Source organism: Pelophylax lessonae (genome assembly GCF_965119305.1).
Source record: "Pelophylax lessonae genome assembly, chromosome: 5".
In the NCBI taxonomy this organism is placed as follows: domain Eukaryota; kingdom Metazoa; phylum Chordata; class Amphibia; order Anura; family Ranidae; genus Pelophylax; species Pelophylax lessonae.
Window position 1 is genome coordinate 119,484,652 of NC_138772.1, and position 23,490 is coordinate 119,508,141.

A 23,490-nucleotide genomic window follows, 5' to 3' on the forward strand; every position below is an offset into this window, starting at 1 on the left:
GGGAGTGACAGATCGGAGTGTTCAGCATAGCTGAACATCCGATCTGTCCTTGTGTCACACAGTCACCTCCCCCCACACACGTTAGTAAGCACCAGGCATACATTAACCCCTCCCTCTCCAATAAAATTAACCCTTTCCCTGCCAGTGTCATTTTTACAGTAACAGTGCATATATATAGCACTGATTACTGCAGTAATGTCACTGGTACCCCCAAAACTGTCAAAAATGTCAGTCAGGGGTCCAATCTGTCCGCCGCAATGTCGCAGTCCCGCAAAAAAAAACGCAGATCGCCGCCATTACGCGTTAAAAAAAAAACACCAAAAATGACAGAAATCTTTCCCTTAGTTAGTAAACGCAATAACTTTTGCTCAAACCAATCAAAATACGCTTATTGCGATTTTTTTTACCAAACATAGGTAGCAGAAAACAAATTGGCCAAAAATGTAAAAAAAAATAGATTTTTACATTTTTTTGGGGGGGAATTTCATATAAAACAAATGTTAAAAATATTGTTGTTTTTTCAAAATAAACGCTCTTTTTTTGTTTATAGCGCAAAAAGTAAAAATCACACAGGTGATCAAATACCACCAAAAGAAAGCTCTGTTTGTGGGAAAAAAAGGACGTAAATTTCATTTGGGTACGGCGTTGCACGACCGCGCAATTGTCAGTTAAATTCGCACAGCGCCGAATCGCAAAAAGTGGCCTGGACGTAAGACAGCAAAATCCTCCGGTGGTAAAGTGGTTAAAAAACCCTCTCCCTAAATACTTATGTGACTGTGCCACCAATCCATGCATCTCTAATATCACTTCCTGGTCTCACAGGATACATTGAGAGGAGGGAATGGGGGCGTGGCTTACCATCGCTGTGTGTGTCTATGGACAAAGACAGCCCAACTCCGGAGCATGCTTGCTCGGGTACTGTTTTAGCAGTGGGCTTGCTGAGGGGTCACCCCGAGGAAAAAGGAGCGGACAACTCTGGCAGGGGATTTTAAAGGAGGAGGTAAGGGGCCTCTCTGTGCAATATCATTGTAAAACATATTTTTTATTTTAATGAAAAAAAAAGTTAACCTTTACTATCACTTTAACCCTTTTCTTTGAGAACTGGAAGTTCAGGGTAGCAGCAGCACCTGAGAGAACAAAAGCCAGCAACAATAAAAGTGGTAAACTACAAGTGTTGAGGTAAGAATTTTAACAAATAGTTTACTGTGCAATAATTATTTATTGTGCTTACTATGTTAACCTAAATGGTGAGGGCTTAATACTACTTAAAGTCTTCTTATTATAGTGGTCCAAAAGAAAACCGTTTCAAAGCATACAATCTGTGGTACATAGATGTTAAAAGCAGATTTTATTCCTGTCACAATTCAGCCAGCTAGGGCCTATGAGATTGTTTATTGCAAGAAAATCTGAGACTTCAATCACATATGAATTGCAATGGTCCTTAGAGAGCACCAGCAAAGGGAAGAGTATTGATTCTTACATGTATGATTATTAGTTCTTGTTAGTGCTTCAGTCCAGCCCATAGAGGATTCCTGCCACAGAAAAAGGAAAATGATTTAAACAATGTCAACTGGCTCATACACGGGGTTACTGTGTGCTGAACTTGAGTGGAGAACGATGCATAATTTCTAAAGCTAAAAATAAAAAGAATGGAAAGTGCAATCAGCCATTTTCTTCTTTTGATCAGACTTAAAATTTAAAACTTAAAATAAAATAACATACAGTTTTGGTTGGTAACAATGAAATATAGCTTTACTATGTGTGTTATTTTGTATATATGCATGTTTATATATATGTATATATACATTTATAACATCCTGTGATTTTTTGGTTGATATTCTGCCTCTATCATTTAAAATATCCCTATGATAAAAAATTATGGACCCTTCAATTCTTTGTAAATGGTCAAACTTACAAAATCTGCAGGGGATCAAATCATTATTTTCCCCACTGTATATATATATATATATATACAGTATATATAAAAATCAGGATTAATCCAATGTCATTGAATGGATTATATGAAATAGTTCATTCTATTGACTACAAGGGAGGCATTCTTCCCAATGACCAACACTGTAATGGGGACATTTTTTCCCCTGACCCCTGATGAATTCATTTTAGGAGGGGTTCTTGAGACCTGGAAATTATTTGAAATAGTTCCTCTGGGCTAAAAAGTTTGAAAAAGGCTGCTCTACACTAATAGTGAGATCTGAAAAACACAGCTATTAGTTTTTTTTAGTTGCAAGGTGCTACAACTTAGGCTGGCCATACATGTGTCAATTTGCATGTGATTGAACTTACAATTCCTCACTTTTCATAATTGCAAACAAATGAAGTAATAATATGGTGGTTTTAGTTTGCCACAAGTAATAAATTCAAACTTAGAAAAATGTGGTTGCTTTCAACTAAATTGGCATTATTTTTCCCATTTTTGATTCAATCTTTTAATACACAGTATTGATTTTTGATCAAACTCTGGTGGTCAGTCGAACATGTGGATGGTAGTTCACTCTGTTTCTGGTAATTACTTATATGTGGGTTTCCCACTGGATGGAAAGTGGTTGAAATTGACTAAAAATTGCCACTTGAATGGCCAGCTTAAGGCATCATGCATGCTGAACACTGTGGCCATCTTTCCTGGACACCTTTCCTCTTGGCAGCAGCATTTTGGCAGACAAAGCGCTTATAGGTGCATCAGGCACTTTTACCCCCTTGCTGTCCAGACCGATTTTCAGCTTACAGTGCTCATTGGTGTCTATGGGAAATCTTGGTCAGCTTCACATGGCACTGCTCCCTGTCTTTACCATTGGTGTCTATGGGCAATCTGGTCAGCTTCACATGGCACTGCTTCCGAAGCATAAGTGACAGGGACACCAAACTTGGAGAGCACAGAGAGGGGACCCAGGACTACAACATAGCCATACATTTTAAAAGTGGGTTATGTCTGTACACTACACTACACTGACTGCACCAAACTGACTGAAATCACTATCCACCAACTACCTGCCTCATCTCTATTGTCACGCACTATACACAGCAGCCTTATACAGTGTGGGGTGTGGACTTAGCCCCTGAGCGATGATTGGCCAAAGGCACTCTGCTTTTGGCCAATCATGGTTCTGACAGTACTTTGTGCTGTGATTGGCCAAAGCATTCAGGTCAGGTGCTTGCTTTGGGCAATCTTCAGCAATCAATGCACTGCAAGAGCGCAGTGCATTATGGGGTGCTCATTGGCGGGCGAACTTCCCGCCGAGCACCCCATTTGTTCGCCCCATGAACAGCTGATGTTTGAGTAAAACTTGCGTTCAACTTGAACACACAGCCCATCCCTAATAGCTACCTCTCTTGCAAAACACTAAATTTACTTAAGGCAAATTCAGTTGCTTAACTACTTGACCTCCGGAAGATTTATCACCCTTCATGACCAGGCCATTTCTTGCTTTTTGCAACTGAAAATTGCGTGGCCATGCAACGTTGTACACAAATTTATTTTTATTTTTTTCAGATGTAGCACCCTCCTAGGTAAGTGCTAGAGAGTGAGTATAGTTTTGGCTCTGTCTGCCTATCAGAGGAGCAGCCGGAAAAATTCTATATTGCACTCTGCTTAACAGGGAGCAGGATCTGTGAGGTAGGTCTGCTCAGGGTTCCCAGTGTGTGATTAATCTGGTCTAAGGGAGTGTCCCCAGCTGATCCAATGGAGATGCACATTGGATAGTGGAGGAAACCTGGCCAATAACACGCAGGCTTTTGATACAGCCCCCAGGATTGGCACAGACGGTTGTCTCGGTGCATTGTGGGGCAGGGTATAAAAAGCCAGGGGCACATGAGGTAGAGGTCTTTGGTGGGAAGCAGAGTCCCAGAAGGAGGGTGGCGGCTGCCTCCTCTTCTGAAGTAGTTGGCGATGGTCACAGGCAGTCGGCCTAGTGCACCTACAGTGTGGAGCTGAACCCAGAGGTCCAGGAGAGCTAACTGAGGAGTTGGGGCACTGTAAGAATCTGGAAAGCAGTATCCTGAGTACAGAGGATCTTGCCCAGAGGTCTGCCCAGGAAGGGGACCACTCCGGAGAGTGTAGTCAGCGGACGGGTGTCAGCCGTTATAGAGAAAGGGGGTACCGGGGGAGTACCCTGAAGAGAAATACAAACAGGAACATTTATCAAGTTAGAAGTCCTCAGAAATTTTGAATAGTTCAAGGTTGGAGTATCCCACTCATCCCTTCTCCCATCCCAATATAAAATAAAAACAACAAAAACATCTACCCCTAGACTGATCATTGACTGAGCCAAGAACGTAAAGTGCTAAGAATTATTCATGCAGTTGCTACGGGTAACCCAGCTGAATCCAAAAGTGTCAGTCACCAGCAGTCCTCTAAGGGGCAGTGCTACACACACAAACAGAGCTTTCTTTTGGTGGTATTCTAATACCAAAAATCTTAAATATAAAACCTATCCAATAAAGAAAATTTTAAAAATATTTTTTTTTCATAAATTTAGGCCAATGTGTATTCTGCAACATATTTTTGGTAAAAATTCCTAATAGGTGTTTATTGATTGGTTTGCACAAAAGTTATTATGGAATATACTGTATACTGGAATTTTTATTTATTTATTTTCTATACTAGTAATGGCGGTGATCAGCGACTTATAGTGGGGCTGCGATAGTATGACACTAACTGACACTTTGTGGAAACCAGTGACACTAAAACAGTGATCAGTTTTAAAAATATACCCTGTCATTGTGCTAATGACATTGGCTGGGAAGGGTTAACATCTAGGGCAATCAAAAGGGTTAAATGTGTACCTAACCAGTGTTTGTGTGAACTGTGAGCTGCTTTTACTAAGGGATGTGCCAAACACAAACCAGCACATCCCCACTGGCAGGACAGTATTGTTTACATTGACAGAGCTTTGTCATGTCCTCCTCCTCGCCAATCAGCAGGTGCCAGCGGTCAATCATTGGCCGGCACCCACTGATTAGCTTGTGCTGTGATTAATCACAGCACAGCCGGCACGCCCCCTACCCAGAAGTGCCAGATCATGTACTAGATACGTGATCTGCCACAGGAGAGCCACTCTGCCACCATACTCCTACGTGAGGTGGTCGAGAAAAGGTTAACCACTTGCCTACTGGGCACTTTTACCCCCTTCCTTCTCAGGTCAATTTTCAGCTTTCAGCGCTGTCGCACTTTGAATAGCAACTGCATCAGATTGGCTTAAAGAAAGTTGGCAATCCTAGCCACCATGCTGGAAGAAAGCAGCTTCGTTTTATGTGGAGATTTCAGGCATCGCCCCCACAGCGAATTGGAAGGGGCGCTATCGGGAAGGAAGAAGAGCACACAGAAGCAAGCCTTAATAAAGAGCAGCTTCTTGACTCACTTCTTCTTTCCTGGCGGCGCTCGTTCTGATCTGCTACAGAAATGAGGCTTGAAATCACTATTACCAAAACTTTTATTATTATTACCATGCTATGGCCTATTTATGTATTTATTCCGCTTCCCTTGCTGGGCAAGAGGCTTGGAGTGTATGGATGGAGAACTTCTCTCTTGGGTGGGGAGGCACCGAACTGAGTCTTTGCCCCAGGTGAAAGAATGTCTAGCTGCGCCATTGCTGGTAACTAGTCTTCCACCCTCTTGTAGGCAGGTGCAGTCCGCTGTCTCCACTGCAGGTGGCACTCAACCACAGCAACAATGCAGAGGGAGAGGAAGTCACGAGGAACATGGTTTCGCTATGGTTTCCTGAATCACTGGGGCAGTGATCCGGTTGGATGTTGGCCCCCCATGTAACTCTAGTGGCCATCTTTGGTGTGGCAGAGTCTCCTTAAGACCCTGGCTTCCTGGTTTGGAGCGCATATGCATGTGGGTAGTGTAGGGAAATGTCACCCATCTGTCAGGGACAGTATTAGGCTTCATGTACACTAGCAGCTCCTAAACTTGAGTTTAAGAGCTTTTGGCATTTTTTTGTAAAAATGCCTAAACTCAACTCCATAAAAGCTTATTGGGGGAGATTTACTAAAACTGGAGCAATCAGAATCTGGTGCAGCTGTGCATGGTAGCCAATCGGCTTCTAATGCTGGCCATACACTATACGAAAAATCGTTCGAACTCATTTTAGAAAAACAAACACTTGGCCATGAGATCAAACAATAGTGCTATCATGTAAAGACCGATAAATCGTTCAATGGACATAAATGAATCAGTTTTTTGTTGTTTTTTTTCACATATACCTAGTGCAAACAGTTTAAACGAGAAACACATTAACCTTTTATTTTATCGCTTATTCAGGCAGAAAATTTCCAAACTTGTCCTTCGTTTTTTCGGCTGAAAAACTTTACTACCAATTTGTGCCCATTAACTGGCCGAAAAACTAGCGAACTGTCCAAACGACCGAATTTCAGCCGATTTTGCGTATAGTGTATGGTCAGCATAACTTCAGCTTATTCAATTAAGCATTGACAATAAAACCTGGAAGCTGATTTGTTTCTATGCAGAGCTGCACCAGATTTTGCACATTGCAGTTTTAGTAAATCTGTAGTGCTGCTGCATTTAGGTAAAGTTAAACCTCCTTCTCCTGAACGAGGAGGAATTGAGTTCAAGATAGGAACATTCTGACCACCTGCCACAGAAAAAAGCAAAATCTTTTTTTCCCACGGTCGCGGTCAGGGTAGGCTAGCGTACATTTAGCCTTAGTGGTAGGGAAAAGTTCCAGACGAGAAAGGAAAGCTTAGTGCTCAAAAAGTTCTACTAATTGCACCTGGACTGTGTGTATGTTATTGGCGGCACACCAGGCTGCACCCACCCACACTCTGCATGTCTTTAATTTGGGCACAGCTGGCAGAGTTCAGTTCCTCTTTCAATCTCACCATGCTTGCAAGTAAATAAGATCTGGCTTTTAGTTGATTCCAAGGTTGCATATAGCTCTTAGAGCAGAGCAGAATAACAAATCTTCAGAGTGCTGCATAAACCTGCAAGGTCGGTTTTACCATTCTGGCAAGTTTATGTCACTGGCGAGGGGAGGGGGAAATGGAGAGGGTAATGGTAGAAGCACCGCCAGGTTGTCTTATACTTAAAGAGGAAGTAAACCCTCATAAAAAAACCTGTAACAAAAAACATCGCATACTAGCTCATTATGAAATACTTACCTTAAAACTAAGCCTCCACAGTGTCGCCCACTCAGCTACAGGACGGCCGACATGTTCGGCAGTTCTCCTTCTATGTTCGCGTCCTCCGACCATCTGATTGGCCAGAGGAGCGATAACATCACTGCCGCGCATGCGGGCGGGAGCCGCCGTTCACGGCATAGGGCTCTGAAGGAACGGCATGGGTGGCCGTTCCTTCAGAGCGAATGTGCCGATGACATCATCGGCTGCATGCACTGTAAATATCTCCTAAACGGTGCATGTATAGGAGATTTTTTTAGCACCTATAGGAAGCCTTAAAGCGGAGTTCCGGGCACAGAAGTCATTTTTTAACAAGCATACCCCCGGGACAGTCAGGGCTAGCACATTCCACAATGGCTAGCCTCTGATCTGTCCCGGTTCGCACTTACCTTTTAGAAGAAATACTTACTTATAAAATTTCTTCCACAGCGTTTCCATCTCTCTTGTGGGCGGCGCCGCATTCCTAAACAGCTTCTGGGCATGCCCAGAAGCTGTTTAGCAGGGGAATGCAGCGTCGCCTGGAAGTGACGAGCGGGGCCGGTGCATTCGCATTGATTCCTGGGAGCGATGACGTTCAGCTCCCAGGAATCATCGCGAGACAGGAAGTGACAGCGGAGCCGCGGCGCTGAGGGAGGAAGTACTCTGAGGTGAGTATTTACGATCTTCAATTACAAGGTGAGTTTTTTAAAAAAAAAAACCTAACTAACCAATTCCTTTTCAGGTTATGCAGAACTAGCGGACGGGCACAAAAAAAAATATCGTTTTTGTGCCCGGAACTCCGCTTTAATATTGGCTTACCTATAGGTTTACAACCCACTTTAAAGAGGTATTAAACCAAAAACAAAAATTTATTATATTGTAGCTTACCAATAATTAGATGTGGTGGCTGCATTTGTTTTCTTTTCCTTGGCTTTTTTCCTTCTGTTTTTACCTGGTGATCTGGCCAGTAACACGCCTTCTGTAATAGTAAGACACAGCTCTGGAGAAATGAGTAGAAGAGACACAACAGACAGCAGCATTGTCAGTCTGGTAAGGGGTTGTTGGAACTTAGGGGATGGGTTGACCAATACCTGCAGCCACTGGTAAAATGACTGCCAGGTTACATTAAGAATACCTCCATGTTGCTGTTTCATACTAAGGATATTAGGTGGCATGAGTTATATCTGGGGGTCATTTTGGACGTATCATGGGGGGGGGGGGGGGTAGTGTATTGTAGAGGGTAGTGTAAATGGGTTAGCAGATTAATATACACTAACAAATTGAAGCCAAACTCCAGCTCACATTTCGTAAGTAGTTACAGTAGTTTTTTTCCTTTTTGGGATAAAGGTTTTGCATCAATAAATAAAAGCTGTGTTAGTTGGTTTGTCTTATCCGTACAAACTGATACATTTTGCCGGAGAGCTTGTGCTTTTTGAAAAACAACAGACTTACTGGCTGGATCACCAAATAAAAATAGAAGAAAGAAAGCCTAAAAAGGGAAACTAATGCAGACATCATATATAGGAATTGCTAATCTGCAATTTAATAAATGTTTGCTTTTGGGTTTAATACTGCTTTAAGGAGGACAACAGAAATTAGTTTTCTAACCCATCTTATTGATGACCCCCAAGAGTTCTCGGCTGGTTGTCATCTGTCTACCAACACTGAAACAACTGCATTTGGCGACTGTGATCTCAATTCTACGGGCTGCTTAGACTACCGAGGCAGCAAGTGCAATCAAGTGACCTAAATCTTGAACAATCAGCTGATATATGTGCACATAAGCAATTTTTTTTACGAGAATTGGCCTGCAAAAGCTTTACAATCATGTGATCCATTTACAATGACTAAAGATGAAAGGGTGATTTTGGACCCAAATTATGGATTTCTCTGTTGGTAAAATTTCACCAAAGCAAAAACTCCTTTTCTCATTGCTTACCGTGACTGTGCAATACTGTAATTTAGTCTCAAAGCAGAAAGTATTAGCGCCTAATCTCCTCCATAGATTTGAATGAGGGAAGGAGATTAGTGTCCATTAATCACTCATTCATGGCATGTACTAGTGATTCCTTCGCTAGGAGGTTTCTACAGTCTTAGAGATGAAACATCATGAGTCCTTCCATACACATACACATATACTGTAGATTTCCTCTGTTTAGCCTGTGGGCTGAACAATAGAAATCCTACAGATTCCTCCCTGTATGCCAAACAGTGTGGATAAATAAATCTCTCTTGCCAGCTATTATGTTCTGACAGCTGGTGCAGTTAGCTGCATTCATTTTTTTATCTTTTTTTTTCTTTTGGTGTAATGTTGGCATGTGCATAATTTTACCTTGAATGCTCCCAAAAAGTTCCCAAATGTTTGTGTACACGAGGACTAACTGGTAAGAAGGCAAAAAGAGGCTGCTAAAATGTAATCCATGGTGTTAGGATGGTGGCCATCTGTTCAATACATTAGTCATTTGGTGTCACTGATGGGCACAGAGTGGCATCACTGATGGGCACTGTTGAGGCTGCTTGGTAATCAGGGCACTGATTACCGTTACAAGTCTTACCTGTGAGGAGATGCTTCTTATCAGCTCTCCTCACCTCACACTCTGTCAGTGAGAGAGAGGAAAAGCCGATAAACAACACTTCCTTTTTTCCATGTGATCAGCTGTGATTGGACAAAATTGCAAAATGTGTGGCCACAGCCAGCGCATCAGCATCAGCCATGCCAACTGACGTGTTTCACCCTGCTCGACCTCTGTGACCAAGCCCCGGCAGGCAGTGTGAAACGCATCAGAGGGTGTGGAACAGAGCTGGCTGTGGCCACAATTTTGCAAGCACCGGGTCGGTTTGAATGGTGTCTTATGCATGATGCATTGACACTTCTGGATTAGTGAACCAGACGCCTTCTCCCATCTTCTGAGTATCGACAAGGAGTAGGGCTGAACGATATTCGATGTAACATCGAATATCATGCTGCGGGCGTGGGCGATAGTCACATCACCGGATCATACGATATTGGGGACTCACAGTGAAGGTAGAAGAATACAGCCGACATCCGTCCCACATGTTAACCTCCCTGGCGGTATGATTCTGTCAGGAATTAAGAACCAAAAGCGGTACAATTGTTTGCATAGAAATTTGGCGTTATGTATTATAGGCCTACAATTCTTAGTAATTACTGACTTAAACCTGACCAAAACAAGAGTCTAGTAGACATCCCAGATATGATAAATTTGAAACACAAAACGCATGAATTATAATCTAATCAATAATATAATTTTATTATATAACATATATATATATATACAGTAAAACCTTGGTTTGAGAGTAACTTGGTTTGAGAGCGCTTTGCAAGACAAGCACATTTTTTAAATAAATTTTGACTTGATATACAAGCAATGTCTTGATATACAAGTAGCGTCATGTATAAAAAAGAAGAGAGGAGCCTCTAAAGTGTAGCAATATGGTTAGATTTAATGAAGGTTCAATATTTAGCAACTCACATGGTTGATGATTAAAACAGGCACATCTAAGTATGCAGGCATCTGGGGTAAAGCTGTTCACATAGACCATCCTCTGCACAGCCATCTTCATCATCCCTTCCCCGCTGCACTCCACGAGTGATTCAAAACCTCACTTTCAGATCACTCTACTGCAGGCTATTCTTCCTGGTCACGATTGCAGACTGACAGTGGTGAGAGCTGGTGGTTCAGAAGATGGTCTATGTGGACACCTTTACCCCGGATGCCTGCATACTTAGATGTGCCTTTTTTAATCATCAACCATGTGAGTTGCTAAATGTTGAACCTTTATTAAATGTAACCATATTGCTACACTTAGAGGCGCCTCTCATCTCTCTTATATTCTGTAGCTCTGCTAGATTTTGATTCTAATCCCCTTAGGAAGGCTGCATATTGTGGATGGACATTTTATGGTTACACAACCTATCACATTGCTATAATCTTTGTATATAGACTATAAACTGAAGGACTTGTGGAACGAATCATCTGAGTTTCCATTATTTCTTATGGGGAAATTTGCTTTGATATAAGAGTGCTTTGGATTACAAGCATGTTTCCAGAACGAATTATGCTCGCAATCCAAGGTTTTACTGTATATATATTATATTATATAATAAAATTATATTATTGATTAGATTATAATTAATGCGTTATATATTTTATATATATATATATATATATGTGTGTGTGTGTATATGTATATACATATATATATACATATATATACATATATATACATATATATATATATACATATGTGTGTGTAATATGTGTGTGCATATATATATATATATATATATATAATATATAAATGTGTTATGTGTGTTTTTTGTGTTTTGTGCAACGTTTGAATGTCCCTCCCAGTTCCGCTCCAATGCAGCATTGCTGCTGCAGGGAACGGAACCAGGAAGTCATCAGACCGACGGACGAGCGGCTGGGATCTCGGCTGGCGATCACAGCAATGGGAGATCATCGCTGGATCGCCAGGAGAAGGTAAGACACAGCGCTGCATGATCTGCACATCTACCCCAAGCGTGACTCGGGGGTACCGATCCTAGCCTAAAAAATCCACCCCGAATCACGCTTGGGATTACCGCCAAGGTGGTTAAGTCCGTCCTGCAGCTCTCCTGACTGAGCGGTGAGCAGCGCACTGTGACCAGCGGCACAGGGAACCAATCACACGTGCCTGCACACCTGATTGGTTTGCTGTGCCGCTACTCACGACATGATTGGTTCGCTGTGCTGTGGGACGGAAATGTATTGTGGGGACTGGGAGTGTGCTTCCGGTGCGAAGGAGCTGCCTGGTGGAGAGGACTACAACTCCCAGCGTTACCCCCACTTCCCGCGTTTCCGTCTGCCCCCAGCCAGAGAGATTCCCCCTCCCTCCGGTAGAACCAACTTCACAGCCCGATCATGAGGGACAAACAAAAGAGGCGGAGGGAGCGCACGTGGGCCGAGGCTGCCAAGAAGGTACCAAATATGGAGGGGAGGCAACTGTACCATGTACACCAGGGTATAAATATCGCAATATATATCGTTGGGGAAAAAATATCGCAATGTGATTTTTTCCCCAATATCGTGCAGCCCTAACAAGGAGACACTCAAGCTTCAGCTTTCAGCGGCGCTACAAGCTTTCTCATGTCCACTGGGATCACATGGTTGCCGCGCATTCCTGTGCGGTGCGTATTGAAAGCACAAAAATCTTTTAAAAATGTACTGCACCAAACCAGCACTGTGCAATCTAGTGCCCACAAACGCACTGCATTTGCGATCTACATTTGGGGTACCCTAAATAATACATTATGTTTTTTGACTTTTTATTTATTTATTAATTTATTTTTTATTAGTAATGGCAGCGATCAGCGATATTTAGCGAGACATTGTGGCGGACAGATCAGCCCCCTGACATTTTTGACACTTTTTGGGGATCAGTGACACTAATACAGTAATCAGTGCTAAATAATATGCACTGATTACTGTATAAATGACACTGGCAGGGGTTAATACTGGGGGTGATCAAAGGGGTTAAATGTATGCCTAAAGTGCTTACTCACTGTGTGTGTGTGTGTGTGTGTGTATGTGTGTGTGTGTGTGTGTGTGTGTGGGGGGGGGGGGATTCTGTAACAGGCACAGAGAGATCGCAGTTTCAGCTTAGCTGAAACTGCTGATCTCTCCCTGCCTGTCTGACAGAGGATCCGCCTGCTTTGTTTACAGGCGGGTCTTCTCTCGGTTTCTCCGATGATTGCGGGAGGGCAGCGGCAATCGCACACCACCGAAACCACATGCACTCAGTCACGCAGTACTACGTGATTGGACGCAGCCGAGCTGCCCTGCCACAGTTTTATTATGGCGGGCGGTCAGCAAGTGGTTAAAGAAGGTGGGGAGAAAATGGGGGTATGGAGGGGGGTTGCATGCAGAGGTGAGAGCTGAAGAGGGGTGGAAGTGAGATGTGGATAGGGGATGCAGAGGTAAGCAGCTGTGGATGAAGGCTGAACTCTGTACTATTGGCGCTTTTCCACTGCATAGAACCGAGCGATTCGGCACGCTTTTGCGCTTTTCCACTGCCTGGTATTGCATCGTACGGTGTTGGAACGGCTCAGTATGGTACGGTGGCGCTTTTCCACTACATGGAACCGAACAGTACGGCTCGCTTAAACAGTACCACCTCGGTTGTGGTTCCAAGAGGGCCGTACCGGTACCATATCCCACAATCCTTTGCATGCAGCCTTGACTGTTTGTCACTACTAGCCACTGATTAGTCAGAGAATAGTTGTTATCCCACCCACTTACTATTAGTGGAAAAGCAAACCGTACCAAACCGTACCGAACAGTTCCAACACTGTACCATGCAGTGGAAAACCAAACCGAGCCAAGCAGGGCCGAGTGGAGCCGAGCCGGTACTTGCAGTGGAAAAGTGCCATATGTATGCAGCGCACCCCTGAACTCTGCACTATGTACGTAGCGCACCTCCAAACTCTGCACTCTGTACGTAATGCTCTCCTGGTATTTATTGCCCCTTTAAAACCAGTCAGCGAAATTTGACCACTCCCAATATTTGATGTAGTTTGGAGTGTGTGTGTGTGTGTGTGTGGGGGGGGGGGGGGGTTGGGGGATAGCGTGGTTGAGTTTCTCTACCTATTTTCTGAGATAAAAAGTCCTGTTTGCATATAATCATATACAATTGTGTATATCAAAGATATCAATATCCAAAAAGTGCATAGAATTGTGCAGAAAATGCAAAATAGCAAATGTGCAAAGAAAACTTCAAATAAAGTCCAAATATGTGCAGTATAAATAAATATACAGTGTGACAATAGTGGAAATGAATCAGTCCCATCAAACATAAACTAAAAATGCAGAGAAGGATGAATAAAGTCCTCAATCTGATAAAAAAAAGGGTGCTCTGAGATATAAAGTCCATATCCGATCAAAGGAAGAACTTCATGTGTTCACTAACAAGGAATTATCATCCTAACTGCACTTGTAGTGCAATGGTCTCACAATAGTTGTCACCATCTCCTCAAATTTTTTAAAAGCCATAAAGGAACAGAAGTTGATTGCTGCCTGGTCATTTTGCTTTTGCATACATTTTCAGCCAGTAAGTGGTACTCTCAGTCACATCCTAACTAACAGTATACTCTAGGCTGAAGGAATGCACACAGATGCTGCTCTGTTAAAGGACAGCTAAGAATAGACCAGTTAGGATGTGAGAGTACCACTTACTGGCTGAAAATGTATCCAAAAGCGAAATGACCAGGCAGCAATCAACTTCTGTTCCCTTAGGCTCCGTTCACATCTAGGCGTTTTGGGGCGTTTTTGGGGCGTTTTTCTGCTCTAGGATCAGCTCTCAAAACGCCCAACAAGACAAATCCTATTCATTTCAATGGCCCCTGTTCACATCTGAGCGTTTTGACGCTGTATACAAAACGCCCAACGCTCAAAAAAGTACATGAGCTTCTTTTTGGGCAGATTACAGGCGTTTTCCATTGATCTCTATTCAATCTAAAAACGCCTGCACAAAAATCGCGGTAAAAATCGCGGTAAAATCGCGGTAAAAACGCCGCAAAAATCGCGGTAAAATCGCGGTAAAAAACGCGCGAAAAACGCTACGCTCAGGTGTGAATGTAGCCTTAGGCTCCGTTCACATGTAGGCGTTTTGGGGGCGTTTTTCTGCTCTAGGATCAGCTCTCAAAACGCCCAACAAGACAAATCCTATTCATTTCAATGGCCCCTGTTCACATCTGAGCGTTTTGACGCTGTGAGCAAAATGCCCAAGGCTCAAAAAAGTACATGAGCTTCTTTTTGGGCAGATTACAGGCGTTTTCCATTGGTCTCTATTCAATCTTAAAACACCTGCACAAAAAACGCCTGTAAAAACGCCTGTAAAACGCCTGAAAAAACGCCCATAAAAACGCCTGAAAAAACGCCCATAAAAACGCCTGTAATAGCAACGCCAAGATGTGAACGTAGCCTTATGCCTTTTAAAAGACTTGAGGAGATGGTGACAACTATTGTGAGACCATTGCACTACAAGTGACACCACTTCCTGCTTGAATGACTCTGTGCCCATGGTTTTAGAGTCCACATATTTTGGTAAGCGCTCCTCACTTCATTCTGGTGATGGTCGGTCACACTTAGGGTGATAATTCCTTGTTTCTGAACATTTGAAGTTCTTCCTTTGATCGGATATGGACTTTTTATCTCGGAGCACCTTTTTTTTTTTTTTTTTTAATAATTGAGGACTATATTCATCCTTTTCTGCATTTTTAATTTATGTTTGATGGAATTGATTCATTTCCACTATTGTCACACTGTATATTTATTTATACTGCACATATTTGGACTTTATTTGATGTTTTCTTTGAATTTTGCTATTTTGCATTTATTTGCACAATTCTATGCAATTTATGGATATTGATATATTTGATATACACATTTGTATTTGATTTTATGCAACACTTTATTTCATTAGGAGCTTGTTGCTCAGTAGCGCAGTCCTTTTACTGTTTGTAAAAAAAATTTGAAAAACCATTTATTATTTTCCTTCATCTTCACAATTATGTGCCCCTTTGTGTTGGTCTACCACATAAAATCCCAATAAAATACATTTAGGTTTTTTGGTTGTAACATTTCAAGGGTTTTGAATACTTTTTCAAGGCACTGTATATGAATTATCTGCCTATTATTATAATTAGGAGGACCGCTCTCCATGTTGCAGAGTGCGATCACTGGGTGCAGCGAAGTCCATTCAGATCAGACATTGTGGAGTAAACAGGAACTGGCTTCTTTATTGGAACATAACACAGATATCAAAGATGTCACCTCATTGTAATAAGAACAACAGACAGGAAGAGATAACCAACAAGTACAGTGCAGTGTACATGAAATACAACACATCATAGAAAATGCATAGCATATCACTGAGCATTAGGGACATCTAGTGTCCAATTTGTGAACTGCAGTTAATCTGTAATAGGCTAAGCTTTAAAGCTGTTGTATCTCCAACACTCCATACCTCAGACACGTCCAATGTCTTTCACCTTTATTAAAATGTGTTTTTTTCTTCCAGGGTCTCGCAAGGCTGCGTTCACACCTAAGCAGTCCTGGAACGCGGACAGGAATGCAGGTTTCTGGAAATGTTCTAAATACACGGCAACACATGCATTGAGCTTGTGGTGTGGTTGTTTCTTTAAATTACCGAAAATGTTTGAAGAAGTCCCACTACTTTCATTCATTTTATTACTCAACAAAACGCATGAAAAATGTGTCAAAACGCACAACGTAAAAGGCGCTTGGCTCAGTGCCTAAAAAAGGTAAATGAGCTACTTTGGTGCGTTTGTTAAGCCTAGGGTGGAAACAAAGTGGCACTTTGGGTTGATGAGGTGTGAATGCAGCCTAAAGGTCCCTCATAGAGGTGACAGAACCTCTAAGGGACCTTTGCGAATAACAGCCAGAAATGTGCTTGTGGAGCTCCCAGAACCATCAAATCAGAGAGAAGGGGAAGGTCCTCACTATTTAGCATCAACTCCTTATCCTATCACCTCCAATACAAGTCAGCATGTGCCCAAGGGGCCTCCCAGTGAATGCCAGAGGTAGGGGACTTGAGTCACATGAATTGACTTAAGTCACCAATTTGAGGACTTGAGACTTGCTTGACTAAAATTAATAAAAGACTCGACTCGACTTTGACTTGGTATTCATGACTTGAGACTTGACTTTGACTTGAGACATATGACTCAAAATGACTTTACTTTTTTAAGTTATTAAATATTTACATTTTCTCAAGATGTGTTAAAGCAAAATGAATGAGCCTGTAATGTTTCTGACACCACAGTCACTTAAAACACCTCAGTGTGTTCTGATTTTTAGGACACTGGCTGTTTAACAATGGAAATACTTAACATGTTTTTAGTGACTGTGGTGTTGAAACACGACCGGATGAAGGATTTTGAGCTGTTTGGTCATTCAAAGTGTTTCTTTAATATGCCAAGAATAAAGCACTAAGCAGTTTTGTTAATGTTGAAAATAAAACAAAACCTTTCCTGACCACTGACTTTTAACGGATTTAAAGGTGAAAATTGGGGTAGATCAGTATTTTGACTTGATTTGTGACTTGACCAAAATAAATGACTTGACTTCTAGCAGGGACTCGACTTGACTTGCTTGCTTTTTGCCACAGTAACTTGGGACTTGCTTGAGACATGAAGGTAAAGACTTGAGACTTGCTTGTGACTTGCACATGTGTGACTTACTCCCATGTCTGGTGAATGCAGTGACAGAAGGTGAATGGGCAGTACGGCTCCAGGTGAATGTAATCACAGGAGCTGAATAAGCAGTGTGCCTCCAAGTGAATGTAGTGACAGGAGGTGAATGAGCAGTGAGTCTCCAGGTGAATGCAGTGATGGGAGGTGAATGAGCAGTGGGACTCCAGGTGAATGTGATGACAGGAGATAAATGAACAGTGTGGCTCAATGTGAATGCAGTGACAGGAGGTGAATGAGAAGTGTGGCTCCAGGTGAATGCATTGACAGTGTGGTTCCAGGTTAATACAGTGACGGGGGGTGACTGAGTAGTGTATGGTGAATGCAGTGAATGGAGATGAATAAGCAGTGTGGTTCAAGGTGTAGGCAGTAACAGAATGTAAATGAGCAGTGTGTGGTTCCAGGTGAATGCAGTGACAGGAGATGAATGAGCAGTGTGATTCCAGGTGAATGCAGTGAAAGGAGGTGAATGAGCAGCCCGTGTAAATTCAGTGATAGGAGGTGAATGGGAAGTGTGTGGCTCCAGGTGAATGGAGTTACAGGAGATGAATGAGCAGTGCGTCTCCAGGTGTATGCAGTGACAGGAGATGAATGAGCAGTGTGGTTCCAGGTGAATGCGGTGACAGGAGATGAATGAGCAGTGTGTCCCCAGGTGAGTGCAGTGACAGGAGGTGAATGAGCAGTGTGGTTCAAGGTAAATACAGTGATGGGAGGTGAATGAGCAGTGTATGGTTCCAGGTGAATGCAGTGAAAGGAGGTGAATGAGCAGTGTGTGGCTACATGTGAATGCAGTGACAGGAGATGAATAAACAGTATGTCTCCAGGAGAATGCGGTGACAGGAGGTGAATGAGAAGTGTGTCTCCAGGTAAATGCAGTGACAGGAGGTGAATGAGCAGTGTGGTTCCAGGTGAATGCAGTGACAGGAGGTGAATCAGTAGTGTGTGGTTTCAGGTGAATGCAGTGATGGGAGATAAATCAGCAGTGTGTGGTTCCAGGTGAATGCAGTGACTGGAGTTGAATGAGCAGAGTGGTTGCAGGTGAATGAGCAGTGTGGTTCCAGGTGAATGCAGTGAGGGGAGGTGAATGAGCAGTGAGGTTCCAGGTGAATGCAGTGACGGGGGGGGGGGGGGGGGTGAATGAGCAGTGTGTGGTTTCAGGTGAATTTAGTGACGGGAGTTGAATGAGCAGTGTGGTTCCAGGTGAATGCAGTGACAGGATATGCATGAGCAGTGTGGTTCCAGGTGAATGCAGTGAAGGGAGGCAAATCAGCAGTGTGTGGTTCCATGTGAATGAGCAGAGTGGTTCCAGGTGAATGAGCAGTGTGGTTCCAGGTGAATGCAGTGACAGGAGGTGCATGAGCAGTGTGGTTCCAGGTGAATGCAGTGAAGGGAGGCGAATCAGCAATGTGTGGTTCCATGTGAATGAGCAGAGTGGTTCCAGGTGAATGCAGTGGGTGAAGGTGACTGAGCAGTGTGGTTCCAGGTGAATGCAATAAGGGGAGGTGAAAGAGCAGTGTGGTTCCAGGTGAATGCAGTGACGGTAGGTGAATGAGCAGTGTGGTTCCAGGTGAATGCAGTGAGGGGAGGTGATTGAGCAGTGTGGTTCCAAGTGAATGAGCAGTGTGGTTCCAGGTGAATGCAGTGAGGGGAGGTGAATGAGCAGTGTGGTTCCAGGTAAATGAGCAGTGTGGTTCCAGGTGAATGCAGCGAGGGGAGGTGAAAGAGAAGTGTGGTTTCAGGTGAATGCAGGGATAGGAGGTGAATGCAGGGATAGGAGGTGAATGAGCAGTGTGGTTCCAGGTGAATGCAGGGATAGGAGGTGAATGCAGGGATAGGAGGTGAATGAGCAGTGTGGTTCCAGGTGAATGCAGGGATAGGAGGTGAATGAGCAGTGTGGTTCCAGGTGAATGCAGGGATAGGAGGTGAATGCAGGGATAGGAGGTGAATGAGCAGTGTGGTTCCAGGTGAATGCAGGGATAGGAGGTGAATGAGAAGTGTGGTTCCAGGTGAATACAGGGATAGGAGGTGAATGAGAAGTGTGGTTCCAGGTGAATGCAGGGATAGGAGGTGAATGAGCAGTGTGGTTCCAGGTGAATGCAGGGATAGGAGGTGAATGAGCAGTGTGGTTCCAGGTGAATGCAGGGATAGGAGGTGAATGCAGGGATAGGAGGTGAATGAGCAGTGTGGTTCCAGGTGAATGCAGGGATAGGAGGTGAATGAGAAGTGTGGTTCCAGGTGAATACAGGGATAGGAGGTGAATGAGAAGTGTGGTTCCAGGTGAATGCAGGGATAGGAGGTGAATGAGAAGTGTGGTTCCAGGTGAATGCAGGGATAGGAGGTGAATGAGAAGTGTGGTTCCAGGTGAATGCAGGGATAGGAGGTGAATGCAGGGATAGGAGGTGAATGAGCAGTGTGGCCCCAGGTGAATGCAGTGATAGGAGGTGAATGAGCAGAGTGGGCTGTGATAGCCGTAGCGGTGCAGTCCCCCCCTCCCCCGTACAGAGTCGGTCGGGGTGTGTTTGTGGAGATGCGTCGTGTGACAATAGTAGGTGAGGCTTGAGGAGCCCGCCCGCCGCCGCACACACCGAGCACCGAGCACAGAGCCTGTCACCATCATGTCCCGCACGGTAGAGGCAGTATGACTGCGGGGTGGCAGGTGAGAAGCGGGAAGATGCAGCCGGAGAGCAGCGGAGTCGGTGTGTCCCCCGCCGGAGCCGCCATCCCTGCCCTATGCCGGAGCCGCAGTGTCCGCGAGCAACAAGCGCAGCTGAAGCACAAGCTGAGGGAACTACCGGCCCTGCTGAGGAGCGGCCTGAGCCTGAGGAGACGGAGCTCCGTCTATGGACCGTCACCTGCCCTGTCCGAGCACGAAGACACCAATCCCGCCAATGGAGCGGTGAGTGCCCGCAGTGTGCCGGGGGTCCGACTGGGTTCCAGTGTGTGCCCTCTATTCATCTGTACAGCGGTGTGCCTGTGAGAGATATTCACCATTCACTTCATAAATAGAATTATTTACATATTCACCATTCACTGTATGACCCATAGCTCCGTGTGCTGTCAGTGTATCCTGTACATTCACCCAGGGAGCAGTATATTGGTGTATCCTGTACATTCACCCAGGGAGCAGTATATTGGTGTATCCTGTACATTCACCCGGGGAGCAGTATATTGGTGTATCCTGTACATTCACCCGGGGAGCAGTATATTGGTGTATCCTGTACATTCACCCGGGGAGCAGTATATTGGTGTATCCTGTACATTCACCCGGGTAGCAGTATATTGGTGTATCCTGTACATTCACCCTGGGAGCACTATATTGGTGTATCCTGTACATTCACCCGGGGGGCAGTATATTGGTGTATCCTGTACATTTACCCGGGGATCAGTATGTTGGTGTATCCTGTACATTCACCCGGGGATCAGTATGTTGGTGTATCCTGTACATTCACCCGGGGAGCAGTATATTGGTGTATCCTGTACATTCACCCGGGGAGCAGTATATTGGTGTATCCTGTACATTCACCTAGGGAGCAGTATGTTGGTGTGTTTCCGGGTTTCCCACCTTGTGAGGAGTCAGCCGGTGAATATGATTTGCAGTATTTCCCCGGTGTCTCCTGTTCATGTCACTGGTGTACTTTGTTTATGTCCCCAGTGTCTTATGGTAATATCCCCGGTGTCTCCTGTTCATGTCCCCTATGTACACTGTTCATGTCCCCGGTGTACACTGTTCTGGACCCCGGTGTCTCCTGTTCATGTCCCCGATGTCTACTGTTAATGACCCCGATGTCTCCTGTGTACACTGTTCATGTCCCCTATGTACACTGTTCATGTCCCCGGTATACACTGTTCATGTCCCCGGTGTACACTGTTCATGTCCCCTATGTACACTGTTCATGTCCTCTATGTACACTGTTCATGTCCCCGGTATACACTGTTCATGTCCCCGGTATACACTGTTCATGTCCCCGGTGTACACTGTTCATGTCCCCGGTGTACACTGTTCATGTCCCCGGTGTCTCCTGTTCATGTCCCCGGTGTCTTCTGTTCATGTCCCCGGTGTCTCCTGTTCATGTCCCCGGTGTACACTGTTCATGTCCCCGGTGTCTCCTGTTCATGTCCCCGGTATACACTGTTCATGTCCCCTATGTACACTGTTCATGTCCTCTATGTACACTGTTCATGTCCCCGGTATACACTGTTCATGTCCCCGGTGTACACTGTTCATGTCCCCGGTGTCTCCTGTTCATGTCCCCGGTGTACACTGTTCAGGACCCCGATGTCTCCTGTTCATGTCCCCGGTGTCTCCTGTTCATGTCCCCGGTGTCTCCTGTTCATGTCCCCGGTGTCTCCTGTTCATGTCCCCGGTGTACATTGTTCAGGACCCCGGTGTCTCCTGTTCATGTCCCCGGTGTACATTGTTCAGGACCCCGGTGTCTCCTGTTCATGTCCCCAGAGTACACTGTCACTTGATGTGTCCAGGTCGCCTTCCAGCCCCCTCCCCCACCCCCCCCATTTATTTACACCGTATTCAAATATTGTGTTTGTCTTCACCATGCCAGAAAAAAGAGAAGGAGCAGCGTGCCAGCTCAGCCCATATATTTACATTACACACAGCACACCCACTGCAATCACACTGTAGCTGGAAGCAACAAGCAGTGATGTCTGTTCTTGTCTTGGCTCGGCAGTACTTCATTGTGTCCTCCATATATACACTTTGAGCTGCATGCCCCCCCCCCCCCCCCATTACTGTACACTGGTATCAGATCTCCAGTGGGCATGGATTGCCCAGGCTGGCATCTGACAGGCAGACAATGGCACACATTACAGATATTGTCAGAATGATGTGATATTCTGAGCATGTATGAAGAATGACCGGATTCATCAGCATACATCCGTCCAATCATGTGTGAGATTCTTTTAGGGTATGTCCAGCTTCACACAAGGAGACATGTACTAGTTTATTATATTCACCAATTCTTTACCTTCACCAGGATTACATTCACACCCACTGAGCTGCTGGATAAGTCCCAATATTCCTAATATTAATAAAGTCATAGTCACCTGAAGGGACTTTAAAGGGTGCTAGAAATTATATTTTTTAAGACCACCAATACAATAAAATCAGATTTTTGTTTATACAATAAGTACTAAAAATACATAAAATAGAAGGATTCCATATATGACCAGCAGACTCCCTGAGATGGGTACATAATATGTCCATAAGTCCATTGGTAATGGAAGGGAGCAGCCTTCTTCTATCAACACTTTGCTTCCTCAGGAGACCATTGGAAGGTTAATATTGTGAAAAAAAAAATGAGGAAATGTTTTATTATATGTATTTTTAATACTTATTGTGAGAAAAAAAAACAGATTGTATCATTTTGTTGGTCTTTAAAGATATTGTTTTCAGCACCGAGTCCCATTGGGTGTCAGTGGCTTGATTCATGTTCACCAGAAGCCACATACCAGTGTACTGTGTTTAGTAATATAGTAATATAGGACACCTATATTGACAAAAATCCGGCCTCTGCTGAACTCTCCTTTTGAAAATGCTAATTTTCTGACTGTCATGTTGACCTGAAGGCTTCAATACCTTGAATAAATTAGTGGATCACGAGTGCTGACTTTAGTAGCTGCATGTTGTTCCATCTCAGTCTCGGTATTGAAATAGGAGACAATTGGGTAATTTACTGTTTCAGAAGTCAGCAGTGGCACCCCCTCCATGTTTCTTTTACTCCAGTAAATCATGTCAGACCATCCCATCCATTTCTACTGCAGACAGTGTACAGTGGTCCTGTACTTCCATTATTGTTTTCTTAGTGGCTGCATCATTGCAGTTATCCTTGTTTTAAAGGATAAACCTCTCCTTAGGATGTAAAGGTTTGTTCCCAAAAATGCCCCCGATTTGCAAAGCTAACCTTCTCTCATTCTGTCCTCTGCCTGTTAGCGTTCGCTCCAGTAATTGTAATGTGGATGTTAAAAATGACGTGTTCATTGCGCCCAAAGCAGATGCTTCATGTTTTTGCTAGATTCCACCTTGTTGAATAATTCAGAAGTTCATTTCATGGACTCCAGCAGTGGGA

The 23,490-nt window shown here is 44.0% G+C and overlaps 1 protein-coding gene across 1 annotated transcript in view; it reads left to right on the forward strand.

Moving 5' to 3' along the window:
- The first annotated feature begins 19,912 nt into the window (after window positions 1-19,912).
- The window catches only part of RAPGEF5 (Rap guanine nucleotide exchange factor 5), a 473,922-nt gene continuing 470,344 nt past the window's right edge, over window positions 19,913-23,490 (forward strand). Inside the window, exon 1 of the mRNA XM_082257324.1 lies at window positions 19,913-20,303. Coding sequence (XP_082113450.1) covers window positions 20,046-20,303 — 258 coding nt within the window. The 5' untranslated portion in view covers window positions 19,913-20,045. The remainder of the gene's footprint in view (window positions 20,304-23,490) is intronic.